This window comes from Anolis sagrei, chromosome X (assembly GCF_037176765.1).
Source record: "Anolis sagrei isolate rAnoSag1 chromosome X, rAnoSag1.mat, whole genome shotgun sequence".
Taxonomy (NCBI): Eukaryota; Metazoa; Chordata; class Lepidosauria; order Squamata; family Dactyloidae; genus Anolis; species Anolis sagrei.
Window position 1 is genome coordinate 42,797,375 of NC_090034.1, and position 22,111 is coordinate 42,819,485.

Consider the following 22,111-nt stretch of genomic DNA (forward strand, 5'->3'; position numbering starts at 1 on the left):
GGAGGGAGGGGGCTGATCTAATATCCCTAGGCAGGGAATTCCACAGCGGAGGGGCCGCCACAGAGAAGGCCCTGTCTCTCATCCCCTCTTTTTGGTCTCTTGCAATGTATTAACTACTTTTATTATGCCTGGGTAGGCAGCTGCTGTTTTGTGTTTTATCGCCCCCCCCCCCTCAAAATGGGTCTGGCCATTATTTACCTTTTAAGTAATAAGATAATTACCATTATGTCTCCCAAGTAAATTTGTAAAATCCTTGGCCCTCTTTCTGTAACCACGGATTCTCCCCCCATGGATCGAATGGCCTTTTTGAATACAAGCATAAAGTGATGACACACTTGTTATAGACGCTCTCTGTGTTTCTTATTATCAGGTTACAGAAGGTAGTGAATGTAGTTCTCACTATGTCCTGTCTTAACCATCATCTTCCTTGGGTTTGTCTTATTTTAGAAATAGCAGCTATTAGAGGGGAGCTGTGGTCCAGATGAGGAATTTTCCCCTCCCCACACTTTGTTGATCCACTGATTCCTTCCAGGCCGCAGTCGGTAGCCAGAGGTGTCATTCATTCCAATGCAATTGTCTCCTTTGTTCGGTAAATTGGTTGGAGTTGCTGAGATCCAGGCACCCCTGTGAGAGTCAAAAGTCAGTGTTTAGACTTTGATAAAATGAAAATGAAAATCAAAATAATGTTGTGTTAATTAACATTACAACTGCAGTATTGTCTTCCTCAACGTCTGTCTTATTGGTTTGCAGGGTCGATTAAAGTGTGGAGTTTGATGTTGCGTTCTGAGCCCATTCATCACTACCAGCACAACCAGAAGATCCAAGCGCTGGCTCTCTCAACTGACAGGGCAACGGTAGCAACGGCATCAGCCTTCCAGGTCAGAGTGGAAGGGGCGAATGACATGGGATACTGGGAGACCATCGCAGAAGTCGAAATCCAGAAGCTGGTGAGAACTCACCATTTACCTCATTGATGGGCAACTAGATGTCTTGAAGTACAACTGCTGTAACCATCAGGCAGAACTTGCAGGGTGCAGGTGTGATAGGATTTGTAGTCAGAATCCAGGAGGATACTAGTTTGCCTACCCCATTTGGCAATGGCAATGTCTTTTGAGGGAGCCCATGTCAACTGAAGTCTTTGTGGATATCGAATGAAGAATATTCCATAAAACCCAGAACACATGTGATGACATGAAGCAGAATCTGTTTTAGACTTCCTTTTCTTAAAAAAAAAGTTATTGGCATAATTTTCTCCGTCTTAGAAATACTACCAGTGCCTACATGAAAACAAATCAAACCTTCTGGAATGGGACTTGGGTGGCAATCTTTTGCAGAGGTTCCAGTCTGTCCCTGAGGGGTAAACCCACATCTGCTAGAAGGTTGCATGATGTCTACCTCTGATATAGGCCAAGGCATCAGACAAAACATTCACCAGACCAAGTTATGTGTGTCTCTGGAAAGAGAAAGCAAGCAGAGAATAGAAAGTAAGACTGAAAGTTGGCATTGTGGTCATCTTTGAACCCATCGGAATCCTTGCAGGTCCAGTCCCTCTGCCTGGTGCCCTGCGTCATGGGCCGCCCAGTGATGGTGGCAACTGCCGAAGAGGATGTCTATCTTCTGAAGGCAGGAGAACCCGCCAAAGTGTTGCATTCCGTCTATGGCCAGCCTGTCACCTGCCTGGATGTCTCAGCCAATGAGGTGGCCTTTGGAGTGAAAGGTTTTGGCTGGTTGATCAATGAGACCAACAAGGTGCGTAAGCATTTTGGTACCAACTGGAACAACTCTTGTGTGTTAAGATAGATGTATGGTTATCGGTGCACATTTGACTTTCCATCTTGACTGCAGTTCTTGTTTTATTGATTCTATGTGGCAATAACTTCACAATTTTAACCTCCATAATTTTTACAGTCCTGCTTGGCCTGGGATAGGGATGTATTTATTCATTGCCTTGTTGTTGTTGTTGTTGTTGTTGTTGTTGTTGTTTATTTGTTCAGTCACTTGTGACTCTTTGTGACCTCATGGACCAGTCCATGCCAGAGCACCACCTCCAGCTCCTTCAATCACTTCAAGGATAACATCCATCAATCTTGCCCTTGGTTGGCCCCTCTTCCTTTTTCCTTCCATTTCCCCCAGCATCATCGTCTTCTCCAAGCTTTCCTGTCTTCTCATTGTGTAGCCAAAGTACTTCATCTTTGCCTCTAATATCCTTCCCTTCAGTGAGCAGTCGGGCTTTCTTTCCTGGAGTATGGATTTTTTTAAAAAAATGAAATCCCCAGGCTACTGCCTAGAGCGCTGTTATGTCTCGATCAATTGATTGATTGATTGATTCCGCATATTTGTATCCCATCCTCACCCCCGGAGGGGGACTCAGGGCGGCTTCACAACAGGCATTCATTCAGTGCCAACAACAGTAATAAATAATAATAGCAATTAAAACAATTCATTAAGGCATTGAATTACTAAAACATTTGTTTAAAATCACGCAGGTTTAAAATCATAGTCTGGGTCAGTCCATTGTCGTTCATACAAATTGGGTCTCATTCTAAATTGCTACCTCTACTGTTTGAATGCTTGGTCCCATAACCAGATTTTGAGTTTCTTTCTAAAGGATAGGAGGGAGGGGCCAATCTGATGTAAGTGGGAAGAGAGTTCCACAGGTGAGGGGCCACCACTGAGAAGGCCCTGTCTCTCGTCCACACAGGTCGTGTTTGCAAGGATGGTTGGAACCAAGAGCAGGGCCTCCCCTGCCAATCTTAAACTTCGCAATGGTTCATAGCGGGATATATGTTTGGACAGGTAAACTCCAAATATCTCCAAATATCGAACTTTTAGAAATTTGCATCTCTAATCAAAATGTATTACATTCACTCCCTATTACAGTAAGATTAAATAAGAACAATAAAAGCAAAAGAGAGAGAGAGAGAAGGTATAGTGACAACTTTGGAGACCAGGGTTTGACTACTCCATTCAGCCATGCAAACCCATTGGGTGACCTTGGGTGAGTCACACTCTCTCACCCTTCTCAGGAATGCAAAGGCAACCCCCCATGAAGAAATCATACCAAGAAAAAGCAATAATAGAGTCACCATCATTTGGAAACCACTTGAAGGCACACAACCCCAAATTAGATATACTGTATTTACTCTTGTCTAATGTGCCACGAAATGTAATGTGCCCCATAATTTTCAGAACCTTGAAACCAAGAAAAGTATTTGCTGTCGAATGTCATTCACAGCACTCTTCATAATTTGGCCATTACAGCTGCTGTCGGCTTAGAATTCCTTCTTTAAAAACGAAAGTGTTTGGACACCAGAGCTTTCAGCAATGGAAAATAAAATCTTGGAGTGCATCTATTCTGTAGAATGTATCCATTTTTACTGTCCCCGGATCAATGTTATGGAGTAACGGGGGCTGTAGTTTTACAAGGTCTTGAGCCTTCTTTGCCAAAGAATGCTGATGCCTCACCAAACTACAAATCCCAGTATCCCATAGCATTAACCCATGGCCATTAAATGAGAGGTGATGTCTCTCAAATAGGCGCTCCAAGTGCTCCTGAAGCAGCTTTCCCTTTTGCTTTGGCTCAGCACTAAGACTGCCATATTATGCAAATCTCATGCGCACCTTAGTTTTGGGGAGGTCATTTAGCCAAAAAAGATAAGCATTTGATTAGATACTTAAAAGTGGCCCTTAATGGCCATGAGTTGACTGCAGTTGCCCATCTTTGTGTTAGCCTGATCCTTCTTGCTTAGTTGCATGTGTTACAGATAATGTCTGCTTTCTTGGTGTTCCTCAGAAGCTTGAGATAATTCACTTGGTTGGTTTTGCAAAAAATTCGCTTTGGAAATGCAGTTGGGTGTTTTCCTGAGCTGTGACTGCTACTTAACTGAGGCAGATGATACAGTTATTAAGTCTTGGGGTGATTCCACCATAATATAGATGGCCCACAGAAGCAGGCATCAGAAGCCTTGAAGGGAAGCAGACCTTTCTCTGCAGTGGAAGGCCTCTAGGGGGAACTATTTTCCTTCATTTAGCAAACCGACATCCCTTCCCTTTGAAAGTGCTTAAAGTAGATCTTAGGAGCACTGGGCTATCAGTTGCAACTTAGATGACTTTATTCAGAACTTCTTGGCAACTGGAAACGTTCAGAAGCTTGTGAGAAAAAACTGGTGCAATCTATGTTATATTTTTTTTCTGCTCTTATTTGTCCCCAATCTGGATGAAGACAGAGGGCCTGTTCATCCAATTTTCAGATAGCATCGAACTGTGAGGGGTAATGAATATCTCAGAAGACAGCATCAGATGACCGTAACAGGTTAGAGAACTGGATCAGAAGAAACAAAATGAAGTTCAGTAGTAATAAACAAAAGATACTTAGACAGAGAGGGGCAGCTTGACACTGGATGATTACTAGTGATGGGTGACAATTCTCTCAGGGCTAAATACCTTAAGGCACCAGATACTGTTTGATCTTAGAAGCTGAGCAGCATCAGCCCAGATTAGTACTTGGAAGGGAGACTGCCAAATAAAGCCCAGTGCTATAGACTCTATTTCGAAGAAAGGAACTGGCCAATGCTCTGATGAGGATTCCTTAGAATCATAGAATCGTAGAGTTGGAAGAGACCTCATGGGACATCAAGTCCAACCTCCTGCCAAGAAGCAGGAAAATCACATTCAAAGCACCCCTGACATATGGCCATCCAGCCTCTACTTAAAAACCTCCAAAGAAGAGGGCTCCACCACACTCTGGGGAGAGAATTCCACTGCTGAACAGCTCTCACAGTCAGGAAATTCTTCCTAATGTTCAGGTGGAATCTCCTTTCCTGTAGTTCCTTGCCAAAAAAAAACCCTAAGAAATTCATCCAGTTGCAACAGGCAACTAGAAGGCATAGACACAGTGATTCTCCCAACCAAATCTGTAAATAAACATGCTGTTGGGTTTGCAATTCCCATTATCCCCAGTTTACATGACAGATAACCAAAAGGGTTGGGAGTTGCCGTTTAATAACATCTGAGGACACAAACTGGGTAAAAACTAAAGAGCACAAGACACCATGTAAAAAAAAACTATAGTTGGCCCTCTGTATCTATGGATTCTATGGATGTTATGGCCCGTTGAAGGCAGCCATAAGTTGGATGTGGCCCTTGATGAAAAGGAATTTGATACCTCTGATCTAGAGGGCATCCCTCTTAACGTACCACTGGGAATCTAGTTCACTATTTTGTTTATGATATTGAATGATGAATCAAAAAGGCGTAGCCCTCCCTTGCCTCTACCCACTTCTGCTGTACAAGATTGAAGTCTTTATGTCCTCAATCCACCTGGAACAAAGAGGCTTCCCAAAACTCTGCTCTGTGTGTTTGGAGTAGTGGATCAGTGAGCCATGGATCAGTGTGTTTTCTAATCAGGGAGATGGGGCTGAAGGAGCCCAGACGGCTGGGATGTGTTTGACAAGGGCGCTCACTTGCTTGGCGTTGCCGCACCGGCTGACATCACGCCGGAAACTAATTACTAATGTCTACTATGATAATTATTCCCTAGACGTGAAGGGACTTTGCATTGGTTGATTACTCTGGTCAGAAGTCGATGATCTATCTCTAGATTGCTGTTGAAGATGTATCGGTGCCTTTTGGCCCCGTTTCAGTGGGATGGGATCCTCCATCCGTCCCGCCATCATGTTTCATTTTGTACTTTTGGGGCCAAGATTCTGTACCATACTGGCAAGAAAGTATTGGACAAACTGGATACATTTATCTAGACTAGTAGGTGTTTTGATTCTTCTGTGTGATTTAAATTGTACATCCTTCTTATAACGGATCAAAGATTTTTTAGCTGGCTAACTTGCCTTTTAACCAGTGGCCAGTTTTAAGTATGCATTAAAAGCATTTGCATCGTATCAAAACGTATCTCAGTGCCATATTTTAGAACTTCAAAAGGTACCGCTCATAATTTTATTATTTTCTTCCCTGTAAGATTAGCTCACCAACTTACAAATAATAAGTATGCTTCATAATGTTTGTCTTGTTGACTAAAAATTGGCTTCCTTGAGTTAAATTTGGCATTGGGTAATTAAATTAAAAGCCAGTACATAACAGCAAAAAGTAATCAGCTGGGTTTTTTTTTACCTTCGGTCATTTGTATTTTAAAAATATTCTTGTTGACAATGTCTTCAAAAAGGAAGTTTAAATTCTTGGGAATTTGCTGAGGATGTGGTATAGTTGCTGTACTTTGGCTCCTCTTTGGACTTACTTTCTTGCATTGGTATTAATGGAACTAATTTGTCAGAAATACAGGCAAACTTGCTATTAAAAAGCTAATGCCCAGGAACACATCTACTTCAGTAACCACAATATAACTGTACTTCATACCAGTGTCTTAGCATGATAATTGGATATACTCCAAATTGGAATTAGCCCTTCTTTTTCTGGGGTATGTTTTGTAGAATATGTTGTGCTGGTCTTGCATCAGTTTTCTGCTCTTCCTGTTGGTTTCCGTAACTGCTTCCTTAGGGAGGTAAGACTTATTTTGCCTTATTGTTTGAGAATGGCAATGAAGAGTTCTGTTTCATTGTGCTTTTAATCTATCTGTATATATAAAAGTATGCACTATATACTTGAGTATAAGTTCACCTGAATATAAGCCGAGGCACCCAATTTTACCACAAAAACCTGAGAAAACATATTGATTCGAGTATAACCTGAGGGTGGGAAATGCAGCAGCTACTGGTCAATTTCAAAATAAAAATAGACATCAATACAATTACATTAATTGAGGCATCAGTAAGTTAAATGTTTTTGAATATTTACATAAAACTGTAATTTAAGATAAGACTGCCCAACTATTAATCCATTATTCTAACCTTCCATGTAAATGTGCTTACATATCCTTCCAATAATAATAGAGTAAAATAATAAATTCAATAATAATAATAATAATAATAGGGTAAAATAATGGAAATGTAATTATAACAGTAATAGTAGAGTAAAATAATAAATGTAATAATAACAATAATAGAGTAAAATAATACATGTAATAATAATAATAAAGTAAAATATAAATGTAATAATAATAGAGTAAGATGCTAAATGTAAGAATAATAAGAGAGTAAAATAATAAATGTAATAAAAATAATAATAACAGAGTAAAATAATGAATAACCTTGATTTGACTAAAGGGGGGGGGGCTTTTTCAGCCTAAAAAAGGGCTGATAAACTAGGCTTATACTCAAGTATATACAGTATGTATGCATGTACATATGTTTGTTAATTTGTATCACAAAGATTCCTCCATGGCTTGATGAATCTGGACCAAACTTGGCATATAGACCTTTCATTATCTAACTTAAAATATTTGAGGGGTTGGGACTAAAACAACCACCCCTTTTGGCCCCAAAGCTTGGGGAAAGAAAAGGAACAAAGCACATTGGCTGTCGCTAGGTGAGGTGGACGTCTATCATGTGCCTGGGAAAAGGAAGCAAAGTTGATTGACTCTTGCTAGGTGACATGTGTATGAGATGAAGGGAAGAAGGGGGAAAGAAAGAAAATGGTGTGAAGGAAGTGAAAGGAAAAGAAAGCAGGGAAAGTATGAGGGGTGGGAAGGAAATAAAGAGAAAGAAGGGAAGGAAAAAGAAAGAAGAAGGAAGAGAAAGAGGGGAAGAAAGAAAAAAGAGGGAAAGATGGAAGAGGAAGGAAAGGGGAAAGGGTAGGGGGGAGAAGGAAGGAAGGAAGGATAGAAAGAGAAAGAGAAAGAAGGGAAGAAAAAGGGGAGAAGAGAAGGAGGGAAAGAAAGAAAAAAGAGGGAAAGAAGGAAGAGAAAGGAAAGGGGGAAAGGTATCGGGATGGAAGGAATGAAAGAGAAAGAAGGGAAAAGGAAAGGAGGGGAAAGAAAAAAACAAGGGGGCAGGAAGGAAGAGAAAGGAAAGAAATAAGAGGGGGAAGGTGTATACAGGAAGGTATATGAGGGAAAGTAAGGGAAGAAGGAAAGCAAGGAAGAAAAGAGAGAGGGAGAGAGCAGGTGTATATGGGAAATGGAGGAAGGAATCAATGAACCACAGAGAGAGCCTGCCCAAAGAGAGTAACCATGAAGACATTGTGAGGTAGGCCCACTCAAAGCTGGAGAAGGGAGAAAGTAGTCAGGCAGCAGTCCCAACGACACCCGAGCAACACCAGGCATATACACCTTGTGTTGTTTAAAGCGTCATCTTCAGTTTTAATTTTAGTGTCATGTGTTTTTGGTTTCTGTGGTTCTTGATTTTACGAAATGTTGCGACCCTTTGTTTTCTGCACTGCTCCAGGAAACTGTGCACACAGTAAAAAGAGCTGAATTCACCCAAGGAGGGGAGGGCATTCTGTTTTATTCTTTGCTTCCTTACCTTTCTCCGCCCTTCCCTGGTGAGAAGGCAACTGTCACGTGACTGGGCAACGGCTCCTTCCCCTGTTTTTCTTTGTCCACAGGTTAAACGGTTTTGGTGACCTCCCTGCTGCCTCCAGCAGACATCTGTCCACGTCGCAACCTCATTGGGCTTGGCCACCCTCCCTCCTTGGCAGGGCCACTTGGAGGAAAGGTCCAGGGGCAGAAACAGCCGGGGTTGCAGGTGCCTTGGCAGCTAATGCCTGGCCAACGCTGTGTCTGGGCCATGTCTGGCTCTCCTTGGCAATGGCGGCCTGGGGATGATGGCTTTAAATCTCTTCAAACACAAACTTGAAAGGAAACAAAAAAACCTTTTTCGTTCTTTGGGTTTTTTTCAGATGTATCCGCCAGTGGTTTATATGGCAAGGCTAGATAGTCTGTGATTTATTTTATTTTGCACTGTTGACTATGAAGATGGGAACTGGGCTCTTGTTTTAGGTTGTCCCGTTGAGCATACTGCAGGGTCAGCTCAGCATGCATACAGGGATGTAGTTGTGTGCCAGTAGAAAGTCACCTTTGGAATGGTATGAAACCCCATTTTCCCCATGATTCCTGATGAGACCACATTCGCTACGCTATACCATTGACCTCCCCAGGAAAGGGGCTACAAGGGAGCCTGTCTGGCTGGTTGTCAAAAAAATTACATCATATTGGAGTAAACCGCTTTTAAATCAAACATCCATTATTCATGCATATTAACTGCTGTATGTCTCTCCCCTCCCTCCCCCCCCCCCACACCCCTTCCCCACCTTGAAAGCTCCCTCTTCTGTGTAGTATACTCTTTTTTCTCAGTTTCTGCCACTCCTCCTCCCGCACATCTTCTAAACCTTAGCTCATCTGTAATTTGTTATCCAGCTAATAGGGGTATTTGTTACTGCCCTGCTTCCCCAGATGAAAGGAATAAGCAGTTGTCATATTTATGGAACCATGCCTTCTAGTCACCACCATGGCACATCCTCTATTTGTGGTATGAATTGAATATTTGCGAGGAACTATGGCTGTTCCTAGTGCATCATGAGCATTATCATAGAGTTGGAAGAGACCCCAAGGGCCATCCATTCCAACCCTCTGCCATGTAGGAACACTTAGTCAAAGCACTCTGGATAGATGGGCAGCCATCCTCTGCTTCAAAACGTCCAGAGAAGGAGATTCTACTGGACTCTAAAGGCAACATATTCCAGTGTTGAACTGCTCAGGAAGTTCTTCCTAATGTTTGGGTGGAATCTCTTTTCTTGCAGTTTGAATCCATGGCTCCATTGTAGTCTAGTCTAAAGAGAAGCAGAAAACAAGCTTATCCCCTCCTCAATGTGGCATCCTTTCCATTATCAAAACATGGCTCATATTTCCCTTATCAGCCACCTTTTCCCCAAGTAGAACATCCCCAGCTCCCTCACCCACTCCTAAGAGGACTCGGTTTCTAAAACTTTGATCATTTTGATCTCTTTTCCTCTGAGCACATTCGAGTTTGTCCTTATCCTTGAATTGTGGTGCCCACAATTCATGAAGGATGTTGGAAGCTAGAGTAGTGTAATGACTAGTACAGGCAGTCCCCAAGTTATGAACAAGATGGGTTCTGTAGGTTTGTTCTTAAGTTGAATTTGTATGTAAGTTGGAACAGGTACATTTTAAAGTGTAACTTTATCTATCTATCTAGGCTTTGGATAGCACAACATAGGGAAGGGTGAACACTACTGTGGTGTTTCTTTCGCTGTCTGTGCTCCTGTTAAGAAGATTTCCCCTCGCTTTCTGTCCCTATGATAATTGGATTTTGAAAAATGTGGTATGCTGTGGTGAGAAGGCTTCATTGGAGACCTCCTTTCCCTGTGATAGCTCTTCCAAGAGTGAATTTCCCTCCCTAGGAACCAATTTCTCTCACTTCCTGTTGTCTCACCCCGGTCTTTAACTGGGAGTTGTTTGTAAGTCAGATATTTGTAACTCGGGTACTGCCTGTCTTTAAAGAAATCTAGAGTTTAAAGTGGCAGATGAAAACATTTTTTCTAGTGCTCTTGCAAAAATGACAGTGCTTTGATTTTAGCTGATCTCCTGAGGAGGGGTGTATTTATTTATTTGCGGTATTTGTATACCGCCCTTCTCAACCCCAAAGGGGACTCAGGGCAGTTCACAGTGTTGGCAACAATTTAATGCCATCAATTAAAAAAAAGTATAAAGCATCAAATTGACCCTCCCCTGATAAAACATTAAACATTACTAAACACCATTCCATATGATGACAGTGGCATATCTCATGAGCTCTTGAGATCTGTGCTGAGAAACACATTGTTCGGTATGCAGGTTTTGATGTCCACAGCACGGTGCTTAATTACTGTGCTTAAGAAAACGGGGGACTTGAAATAAAGCACTTGGAGAATTCTCTTTTTGTGTACCAATTCTAGGAGAAATAAAAGGAACTTTGGGGGTCTTAAAAATGTCCTTGTCAAGGGCAGGCCCCTAGTCCCTACTTGATCGTACCTTTTCGACCACTTAGAATTGTTCCTTTGTTGACCTTTGGTTCACTTTTGTGGCTGAGCTGCTCGGGCCAATTGTTCCAATTTGCTTGTTGAGTTTCATTTGCGTTTTGACACTGGTTTTTTTTTGTTTTTTTGTTTTTGGGACAACACATTAACAGTGCTTTAAATAAAGGGTTTTGTTTCATGGAGCTCAATCCTATCAATGGGTTGCATTCTTGGTTACCAATTCCATTTCCCTTCTTTTCATTACTTGATTTGCTCAATTTCAGCTAACAAATTGGGATCGCAGTGCCTTTCCCTATCCACTGTTGTCCCTTTTTGTTTTCCTTTCAATAAGAACTTACTAAGCTTCCTCTTCTTTGAACCAGAAAGCTATTATCTTTTGGTATTTTCCCTCTTTAGAATCTTTTGATCCAGTTGTCTGAATAAAACGAAGAAGTGTACTCTCTCGCTCATATGTACACATAGAAAAGTGTATATGTGAGGGGTGCTTTGAATGCGATTTTCCTGCTTCTTGGCAGGGGGTTGGACTGGATGGCCCATGAGGTCTCTTCCAACTCAATGATTCTGTGATTGTATTATTCTAAGTAGGCACAAAAAGTAAAGGTAAATGTTTCTACTTGACATTAAGTCTAGTTGTGTCCGACTCTGGGGGATGGTGCTCATCTCCATGTCTAAGCCGAAGAACTGGCGTTGTCCATAGACACCTCCTAGGTCGTGTGGCCAGCATGGCTGCATGGAGTGCTGTTACCATCCTGTAGAAGCGGTACCAGTTGATCTACTCACATTTGCATGTTTTTGAACTGCTAAGTTGGCAGAAGCTGGGCTTAACAGTGGGAGTTCACCCTGCTCCCCAGATTTGAACTGCTGACCTTTCGGTCAGCAAGGTCAGCAGCTCCATGGTTTAACCCGCTGCGCCACCAGGGGGCCCTGGGTACAAATATGTCTATATTAAAGTGCCCAAAGTAGCATTCTGTTAAAAAAAGACTGATTGCAGAAATTGAATATATTTGGCAAACTTGTACAAAAAAGTGTACAAGGTTTCCCAAAAATGTATACACCCTTTAACAGCTATTAGTAGATACAATGATTGTTTGAAGGCCTAGTAAATACATTGATATTGAAGAATCAATGTAGTAATAAATGATTTCATCAGAGTTATACATTTCATCTTAAATTATAATTTTATGGGATTGCATAGTAATGTATTATGCATATTGTTAAAGCATAGTGTTGCAAACTTCACTTTAAAGTTTCTCCTGTAATTTCATGACATTTCTCTCATTTTGGGATCTTTAATTCTGCTAATTTTGGGATAACCCGTATATTAGGCAAAGATATCTGTGAATTTTGATGTTGGTTGCTTAAATGAAACCCTTACAAACGGATGCAGAGATGAGATCAAACAAGCTTAAGGTGAGAGAAAATTATAAACTGAGAGGAACTGAAATCGACAGGTTTGTTTGTTTGTTCTGAACATCATCAATGCTAAGGGCTACAAAACGCTCTGTAAAAATTTTCCTGTGCCCAATTTGGATAATGCCATGCTGACTAGGTTGCTCTTTATGCCCTAAATTGAGTCCATTCCTTTCTTTTTGCCTTTCAAGCCTTCCCCACTCCACATCTGCCAAAGGTCACAATGCTCCCAACTTCCATTGTGAAATGATAGCATTAGGCTAATGTATTTCATGTAAAAAAAAGAGAGAGAAAGAGTGGGGGCATAAATAATTGAGCTTGCTCTCTCTTAGCAACCAGAGAAAATGAAGTCCCATTTGCTCATCCTTATTAAAAGAGTGAATAAGGGGGTGAGACGATAAAGGTCGTTGTGGGACTTGTAACATGGAAAGAATTGCCTGTGAAATGGAGGCGGCGTTCCGTCCCTCCGAATCTCGGAGGTCTTTAACTCAACGTCACGGCGAAGGCCGTCTTAAGACATTTCAGGCATCTTGAATTATTCATTGTTCAGGGAGATCTCGCTCAACCTGGGTCCAGTTAACTTTGGGTTTTGGAATGGTGAGAACTGTAAATTGGAAAACGCAGCGTTCTTTGGCATTTGGGCTTAGTAGAGTCTGCTGCTGGCACGGCCCATGATTCTAGAGCTGAAGGGGACCTGGCTTCCTCAGTTACTTTTGAGTAAAAGAGGAGTACCCTATTTACTCACATTTATTGCTCACCATTTTATGGGCTAAATTACTTCTCCAAAATTAGATTTGCATAATATTCGCATAATATGGTAATCTTAGTGCCGAGCCAAAGTCAAAAGGAAAGCTGCTTCAGGAGCCCCTGGAGCTCCTATTTGAGGGACGCCATCTCTCATTTAATGGCCACAGTTCAATGCTGTGCAATCCAGGGATTTGTAGTTTGGTGAGGCATCAGAATTCTTTAGCAGAGAAGACTCAGGACCTTGCAAAACTACAGCCCCCATGACTCCATAACATTGAACCAAGGCAATTAAAGTGAATCCATTCTAAAGCATTTAAGTGCATCCAAAGTTTTCCTTTCCATTGATTGAAGCTTTGGCATTCTAAATTACAAAGAGCGAGACTTTTGTTGTTGCACATTCCGTTTGGCAGCAAATACTTTTTTACGGTTTTAAAAATTGAGGTGAGCATTAGATTCGATGGTGCGTTAGACTTGAGTTAATACGGTACTTCTTTAGAACTTCCTTTAAAAATTGACTGATCAAATAAGTTATGAGTTGATCCATATCTGGTGGAGAAAATGGTCTTTTTAAAATCCAGCACTTAACTTAATTGTTTTATACCATATAAGTCTGGTTTTCAAGGATGATGCCTGTTGTTAATTTAATATATTTACTTTTTCACTTTTATGGATTGTTTAGTTACTTGTGTTGATCCTATTTAAAATGGTTATTGGTTTACTGTTTTATTATCATCGTTTTATTTTGATTATTGTGTTATTTGCACTGTTGTAAGCTGCTCCAACTACCCTCAGGGAGATGGGGCGGGGTATAAATAAAGTTATTATTATTTGAAACACAACAAGATAGTACACAGCAAACACTATGCTGTTTGTTGTATTGGATCACATGTTGGACACTTCCCAAGTGTCTAGAATTATTAAAATTATCATCATCATCATCATCATCATCAACCAGATTGGTTAAGATGATTACACCTAGCTTAATCCCATGATGATGATGATGATCAACATCATCATCGTCGTCGTCGTCATCGTTAAGTGAACAAACCCAATGGGTGATTCTCCCCAATGCTTCCTCTTCATCCTGGAAAGAAGTGACTAGTGGAGTGCCAGAAGCAGGGTTCCATCCTGGGCCCGATTCTGTTCAACATCTTTATTAATGACTTAGATGAAGGCATGATCATCAAGTTTGCAGATGACATATTGGAGGGAGAGCCAATACTCCAGAAGACAGGAGCAGAATTCATAACAACCTTATCAGATTAGAGAGATGATTGGCCAAAACTAACAAAATGAAGTTCAACAGGGACAAATGCAAGATACTCCACTTAGGCAGAAAAAAGGAAATGCAAAGAGACAGAATGGGGGATGATGCCTGGCTTGACAGCAGTACGCGTGAAAAAAGACCTTGGAGTCCTTGTGGACAGCAAGTTAAACATGAGCCAACAATGTCATGCAGCGGCAAAAAAGCCAATGGGATTTTGGCCTGCAGCAATAGGAGTATAGTGTCTAGCTCCAGGGAAGTCATGCTACCCCTCTATTCCGCCTTGGCCAGACCACACCTGGAATCACACTGTGTCCAAATCGGGGGACCGCAATCTAAGGGAAATGTCGACAAGCTGTATTGTGTCCAGAGGATGACGACTAAAATGATCCCAGGACTGGAGAACAAGCCCTATGAGGAGCGGCTTCAAGAGCTGGGCATGTTTAGCCTGCAGAAGAGAAGGCTGAGAGGAGACATGGTGACCATGTATGAATATGTTAGGGGAAGTATAGGGAGGAGAGAGCAAGCTTCTTTTGTGCTGCCCTGGAGACTAGTATACAGAACAATAGCTTCAAACTACAGGAAAGAAGATTCCACCTGAACATTAGGAAGACCTTTGTGACTGTAAGAGCTGTTCAGCAGTGGAACTCTTCTCCGGAGTGTGGTGGAGGCTCCTTCTTTGGAGGCTTTTAAACAGAGGCTGGATGGCTATTTGTCTGGGTGCTTTGATGCACTTTTCCTGCTTCTTGGCAGAATGGGATTGGACTAGATGACCCACAAGGCCACTTCCAACTCAGTGATTATATTACCCACCTCTCTCTGTGGCTTGAGGCGGGGTACAACATGGTTAAAACAGAGACATAAAACACCACATTAAAACTATCTGGCTTATCAGTTGGCATGAACATTCGTAAATATCAATGCTCTTCCTCAGATGCAAAGACAATGTCATATTGTCCTCAGGTTCTAAAGCACGTTTATACAGTTGTTGGAGTGGGGTGGACTGTCATAGGACCCTGAAAGATGCAAAGCATGGCCTTTGCCCGTTCTGTCTCACTGTGTGCTTAATTATCTGAGGCTTTAATATCACTCTGTTACTGTATCTGAGGAAGTGGATTGATATTCATGCAGCTAAAAATATGAACCAGGAGTTGCTAGATTCCATTTCTCAATGACTCCCTCTTTTTATACTGCAATAGACTAACACAGCTATTTCTTTGAAAACAGCTACAGCGGAAGGCTGCTGTGCTGTGTGCCTTCTTTTTCAGATGCAGGGTCCCAATCATTGCTCCTCACCTTGTGTTCTGTCAAGGCTTCTTATCTTTTTAGTAGTTTGTTTAGGATCAAGTGGGCACTACACTGAGGACAAAAGCAGGATGTGGCTTTATGGAAAGAAGAGACCATTTACAGCACGGTCCGTCAAACCTTTTAAATAGCCAGATCACGGACCCCTGGACTGTGGGGAGGCCAGATTATAGTTTGTTCTTGTTGTGTGCCTTCAAGTCGTTTCAGACATAGGGCGACTCTAAGGTAACCCTATCACAGAGTTGTCTTGTCAAGATTTATTCAAAGGGGATTTGTCTTTGTATTCATCTGAGGCTGAGAGAGAGTGAATTGCCCAAGGTCACCCAGTGAGTTCAGGGCCACAGTCTGAGGTTCAAATTGCTACACCAAGAAAGAATAGTCTCATGTTATGCTCTCCTGGTGTGACATCATCAGGAGCACTGTGCCCACTTTTGCAGCCCTTGAAAAATAGAGGCAAATTGGAACGGTATTTGGGTTTTTAAACAGCGTTGAAAATCCAAATTTTTCCAATGACTTTTATTGGATATGTTTGGTTGGCAGGCAGACTTTTGGCTGAATTTTAAAGTTCGGTGATACAATTTATTGTGCTACTGTGGTCTTATTTTATTGTTTTGTTCACTGCTTTGCAGGAAGTTCTTCCCAAAAGTTGGCTTTGAAATATTGAAACAAGTCAAAAACAAGAAGAGGAAGGCAGGAGATGCTGCCAGTGGTAGGGAAAACAAAACATATGAAGAAAGATGGAGGAACGCAGTATGTTAAGGCTGAAAAAAGAGGACTAGATTTTATTTATATCTATTTACATTTATATTCCACCCTTCTCACCCCAAAGAGGACTCAGGGTGGAGCACAGCATATATACGGCAAACATTCAATGATGGGAAACAAATTATTATATACATACATAAACATTAAAAACATTTATCAAAAATATTAAAATACACCATTTAAAACCGTCCTAGTCATCCACGTCAAATCTAATTGGCCTGATAATCTTTCCTATTGCTGCTTTATTGCCCTGTCCCGAAAGCTTGGTCCCACAGGCAAGTTTTTACCATCCTTCTAAAGGACAGGCGAGAAGGAGCCGACCTGATCTCACTAGGAAGGGAGTTCCATAGTCAGGGAGCAATCACTGAGAAGGCCCTGTCTCTCTTCCCCACCAATCGTGCCTGTGACAATGGTGGGATGGAAAGCAGGGCCTCCCCGGAGGATCTTAATCTCCACAATGGTTCATAGGGAGAGATGCGTTCGGACAGGTAATTTGGGCTGGGGCCATTTAGGGCTTTATAGGCCAAAGCCAGCACTTTGAATTGTGCCCGGTAGCAAACTGGCCGCCGGTGGAGCTGGCATAACATGGGAGTTGTTTGCTCCCTGTATGCCGCGCCAGTTATTAACCTGGCTGCCTCTCGTTGGACTATTTGAAGCTTCCGAGCAGTCTTCAAAGGCAACCCCACGTAGTGTGCGTTGCAGTAGTCTATCCTAGATGTAACGACAGTGTAGACCACTGTGGCCAAGTCTGACTTGATGGTGATATGGTAGTGTTCTTTAAATCCATGATAGGACCATCATGTAAAACACAGTGGAGACTTGCTCTCTGCTGCCCCAGATCTGGATCTCATAGGTTTCCTCACAGAGAATAGTTTCTGTCTGAATGCTAGGAGAAATGCATTCAGTTTGACAGTGGAACCCCTTTGCTAGGTTCATAATAAAATAGAAAAGGGCACAAGCCAGCAATCATGTTATACTAAATTTGGGGACTCTTGAAGTTTTGGGCCAACCATGATTGGGATTCTCTTCAAGATGACGGTTATTAGTATTATTATATTTATTATGATATTTATATTACTGTATTTATATTAATGTTTAACAGTTTATTATGTTATTATTTTAATTGTTTTTAACTGTTTTTATGATGTTGAGCATTGAATTTTGCTATTGTTAACTGCTTTGAGTCGCCCAAGGGCTGAGAAAAGCGGTATATAAATGAAGTAAATAAATAAATAAATTTATATTTATGTACTATATATAGGCAGCAAAGAAATATCATTGGGTAAGACACCACATTTCAAGAGTGTCACTTCGTAATTGCAATTATAGTCTCCTTATTAATTTATACCACACCTTTCCCCCAAAATTGGGACTCAGGGTGACTTAACAAATTAAAGCGATGCAATTAATTTAATATTTCCAATATTAAAAATGATAAAAAGTGGTCAAAAACAGTATACGTCAAAAGGAAATCCACAGAAAACCACCAACCAAAAGATTCAAGGAAGTTGAACTCCTCAAGACAAGAAAATACATAAGAAACCAACAACAGAACATCTAGACCAAGAAGAGGGAACGGAAGAACCCAGTGAAGAAGCCAACCAGGTTACCCACACACTAGAACCTTTGCAATGAGGACTCTAAAAATACTATCACTGAATGCCAGTGGTCTTAACTCACCAAAGAAAGGGGGAGAATCAACATCTAAGATCATCAGAGGCAAATGTTATAGATATTCAGGAAACCCACATCTAAAAAGCAAATATAAATCTGATTACATTAAAAATTAGACCAAGTCCACATTACAATGGACAATATTAAGAAAAGAGATGTAGATACATATATAAAAGAAAATCTACTACCTGCTGAAATAAAAGCAGATCAAAAACGGCGCTTTCAGTTGAGCACAGTTGATCTAGACAACAACAAAAAATATTATTAGCCAGTATATGTGCTCCAAACAATGGATAACCTTCTTTACCAAATTGCATAAAGAAATAGAAAATACAGACTATGATGAACTGATTATATATAGTAGGAAACTTCAACAGGGTAGTGGAACAAAACATAGACAGAAAATATGCAAATTAACAGATGACCTAGAGCTTATAGACGTATGGCGATTATAGCATGGACCTGAAAAAGAGTTTACATTCCGATTAGACAGACGCAATTCGCTGTCGAGAATTGACATGATCTGGGCTACAAAAAGCCTTCCTACACAGTTATTAAGTGCTGATATTCATCCAAGGTTGGTGTCAGACTGTACTTGAATATAATAAACAACCAAAAGACAAAAAGGCTAGCTGGAAAACTAAAACTATTAAGAAGCATCGACAATTCTGGTGGAACAAATGGACAAATATTGAAATTTAGTAAGCAGATTTTTTTTCAACACGCAAATAAACCAGGCATATGGTTATCAAATAAATTAAAAACACAGCATTAAAATAAATATATAATTTCATTGAAACGTGAAGATAAAGAAATTAAAGAAGAACAAAAGATCAAACAACATCTAAAAGACTTTTATGAGGATCTATACAAAAATGAAGGAGGTTCAACAGAAGTAGTAGTAGAATACATAAAAATTTAAAAGCTTCCAACCCTCCCTGAAGAAGACCAGGAACGTTTGAATTGATCAATAACAGTACAGGAAATCGATGAGGCAATTCAGAATTTAAAGACAGATAAATCCTCAGGCCCAGATGGCTATATGGCAATATACTACAAGATGATGAAAGATAAAATAACAGGCAGTAACAAGCCACACTTAAAAACTCTCAGGCCATCAAATGCTAATCAAGGTTTCCAATTTAAACATTCACACCTACCTCCAACAGACAAGAGTTCTTTCTCCCACCCTGGACTTTCCACAGATAAATTGTATGTCCAGGAGAAGGGTTGGACGGTGGGAGTGGGGTAAACAATAAAATAATCATTCATATATATATATATATATATATATATATATATATATATATATACCATTATAAAATCTAAATTTTCATCACATTAACTTTCTTCTGAAGAAAGACATGAGGAAGAATCCTTTGGAGCTATTTGTTGTGACTTTCTTTTCCATAGTATATGTAGTGTATTATGGCAGAACTCTTGAGATGTGAACGTTAAGCTTTTGTTCAGAAAAGGTGTTATGCATGGTTGTCAACGAAAGGAAGGGAAAGGAAAGAAAAGAAGAAGAGGGAAAGGAAAAAAATATTAAGAAAAAAATATTTGCCATTCATTTTCTGGTCCCAATTCAAGGTACAGGTTCTTACCTATAAAGCCCTAAACGGTTTGGGACACACCTACCTTCGTGACCGTATCTCTCTCCATGAACCAGCCCGAGCTTTTCGATCTTTGGGGGAGGCCCTCCTTTCGCCCCTGCCAGTTTCAAATAATCTGCTCATTTTATTGTACATGTGGCCCACTCACTGTTATTGTGATTGTTCATTGCATTCTTATGTTTTGTGTTCATTGCTTATTGTATTCATCATGTTTTTGTATTTAATGTGTTGTTGCTTGCGTTCCGGTTTTTATTTTACTGTATTTTACTGTATTGTAATTTGCTGTTTGGGCTTGGCCTCGTGTAAGCCACCCCGAGTCCCCGTTGGGGGAGATGGTGGCAGGGTATAAATAAAGTTTATTATTATTATATTATTAAATTCACAATGCTATTTGGACAAGCTGGAACGTTACAAAATTAGAAGTAAGTGATTCCTGAAAAGGTTAAACATGATGGAATAATGTTAACGAAACATTTGATTATGATTTTAAACATTGCTCCATTTATGCAATTTTTTTAGTTATCCATACTTGTGTACCTAAAACAGTCAGAGAGCTCAAATCACAAGGAAGTGCTTTAATGCCTATTCCTGTCCTTATGAGGTATTCTTTATTAATGTGAAATCATGATGTGTGTAGACATATTTTGAAATTCTTTTGATTGTGAAGATATATTCCCTGCTTTGCAAGGAGTTTCTTTAAAATTTCTACATTAGGATTTTTGCATATGATATGGAGGGGGTGGGAAGTAGCTGGTGGTACTATGGCTATTAGCCAGATTGAAACAGTTTTTGCTAAAAAAAATAATAACCAATAATTCTAGTTAAGAATTATTTTGCTTTTAAAATGTCTTGAATTCTAGTGAATGGTAAAGTATGTTAAACTTATTTTGCACAAGTTGCCATTTGAATATAGATCTAGGCAAGTTTCACTAAAAGAAATCCATTATGTGTCAAACACTGTAGTATTGTCTTAAAAGACCTTCAAAACCTTCAGTTCAAAAAGTCTGTTGATTTTTTTTTTAAAGACTCATAGTCTGATGGTGGAAGGACAGCGAGGAAGGGGTTGTACTAGCTGGAAACACAACTAAACTATACTTGTTGCTGCCTGTTTTTCTGAAGCTGCAGTTAGGGCTTCCAACCTGTCCGGCGTGTCTGAGGCTCTCAGAGCTGATGTGCCTCCCTACGGGGTCCAAAAGGAGCAGTCGTTGTAGACCCTGCTCTGTCTAACTTTACCAGAAAGATGAACATGTTGTTGATTTTGTGCTTTGTAGTTCTAATTCTTGGGCTTGGTTCTGGCTACTCTTCCTGGTGAGGGTTGGCCCTCCCATTAGGCAAAGGGAGACAGCTTCTGCAAGTGGCAGATGTTGAGTCTTGTGAAGGGAGCAGCAATAGCCATTTTCTTCTTTTGGGAGACACAATTTTGTTAATAATAATAAATAATAAACCTTTATTTGTATACCGCTCCATCTCCCCAAGGGGACTCAGGGCGATTTCCAGCATGGTAAAGCATTGCAATTACCGACATAAAACATTCAAAAAGTCATTATAAAAAGTATAAACATAGTATTTATATAACAATTGTACATACTTAAATTTAAAAATCCAGTTCAGTACTAATTACATTGGGCAGTGCAGCTTCCAATGGCCAAGATTTCAAAGTGGGCCTCGACAACTATGAGAGGGCTAGGCTACTACAACGAAGTAGACTAGGGAGTGGGGAGTCAGTAAAGGGCAAGCATGGCCTACCTGGTGGTCAGGGTGGGACCTGGAGCTATTTATTTCCAAGATCTGCTGCATGAAAACAAGAGGACTGGGCCAACGGGAAAACTTAGGCCCAGGGAAGTGGGTAAAGTGCATGGCAAGGGCCTAACTAATGGCCAGGGTGGTGCCTGGGGCTCTTCATTTCCAGGGCCTGCTGAATAGCTGTAATAGGGCTAGACCAGGGCTAGTAGCAAAGGGCTGGGGAAGTGTATAGAGTACAGAGTGGGGACCTAAGTAATAGCCAGGGTAGGGCCTGGGGTTAATCATGTTCAAAAGCTTGCTGGAATGACCAGGTTTTCAGGTTCTTGCGGAAGGAGGCAGGTGACGGGGCTTCTCTTACCTCTCTGGGAAGGGCATTCCAGAGGTGGGGGGCCACCACCGAGAAGGCCCTCTCCCTTGCCCCCACCAACCACACTTGAGACGGTGGTGGGAACGAGAGAAGAGCCTCCCCAGTAGATCTACGAGTCTACTGTAGGGGGAGATGCTATTGCGGAGATAGGTGGGGCCCGAAACGTTTATCTCTCTGTTTTATCTCTCTGTTTTAACCATGTTGTACTCTGCCTCGAGACACAAGAGGCGGGTAATAAATTACTATTGCTACTGTTGTTGTTTTTACTATCAGCACCTGTATTCCACCTAGCACGATATCTTCTGGGACAGCGGAGAGTGTTGACTCATCTCCTATACCAAA

The 22,111-nt window shown here is 40.9% G+C and overlaps 1 protein-coding gene across 1 annotated transcript in view; it reads left to right on the plus strand.

The window, feature by feature from the left end:
- Positions 1-22,111, plus strand: part of FBXW8 (F-box and WD repeat domain containing 8) — a 122,674-nt gene that overhangs the window by 82,939 nt on the left and 17,624 nt on the right. Inside the window, exons 6-7 of the mRNA XM_060785774.2 lie at positions 751-947; positions 1,540-1,749. Of these exons, the coding sequence (XP_060641757.2) occupies positions 751-947; positions 1,540-1,749 (407 nt within the window). The remainder of the gene's footprint in view (positions 1-750; positions 948-1,539; positions 1,750-22,111) is intronic.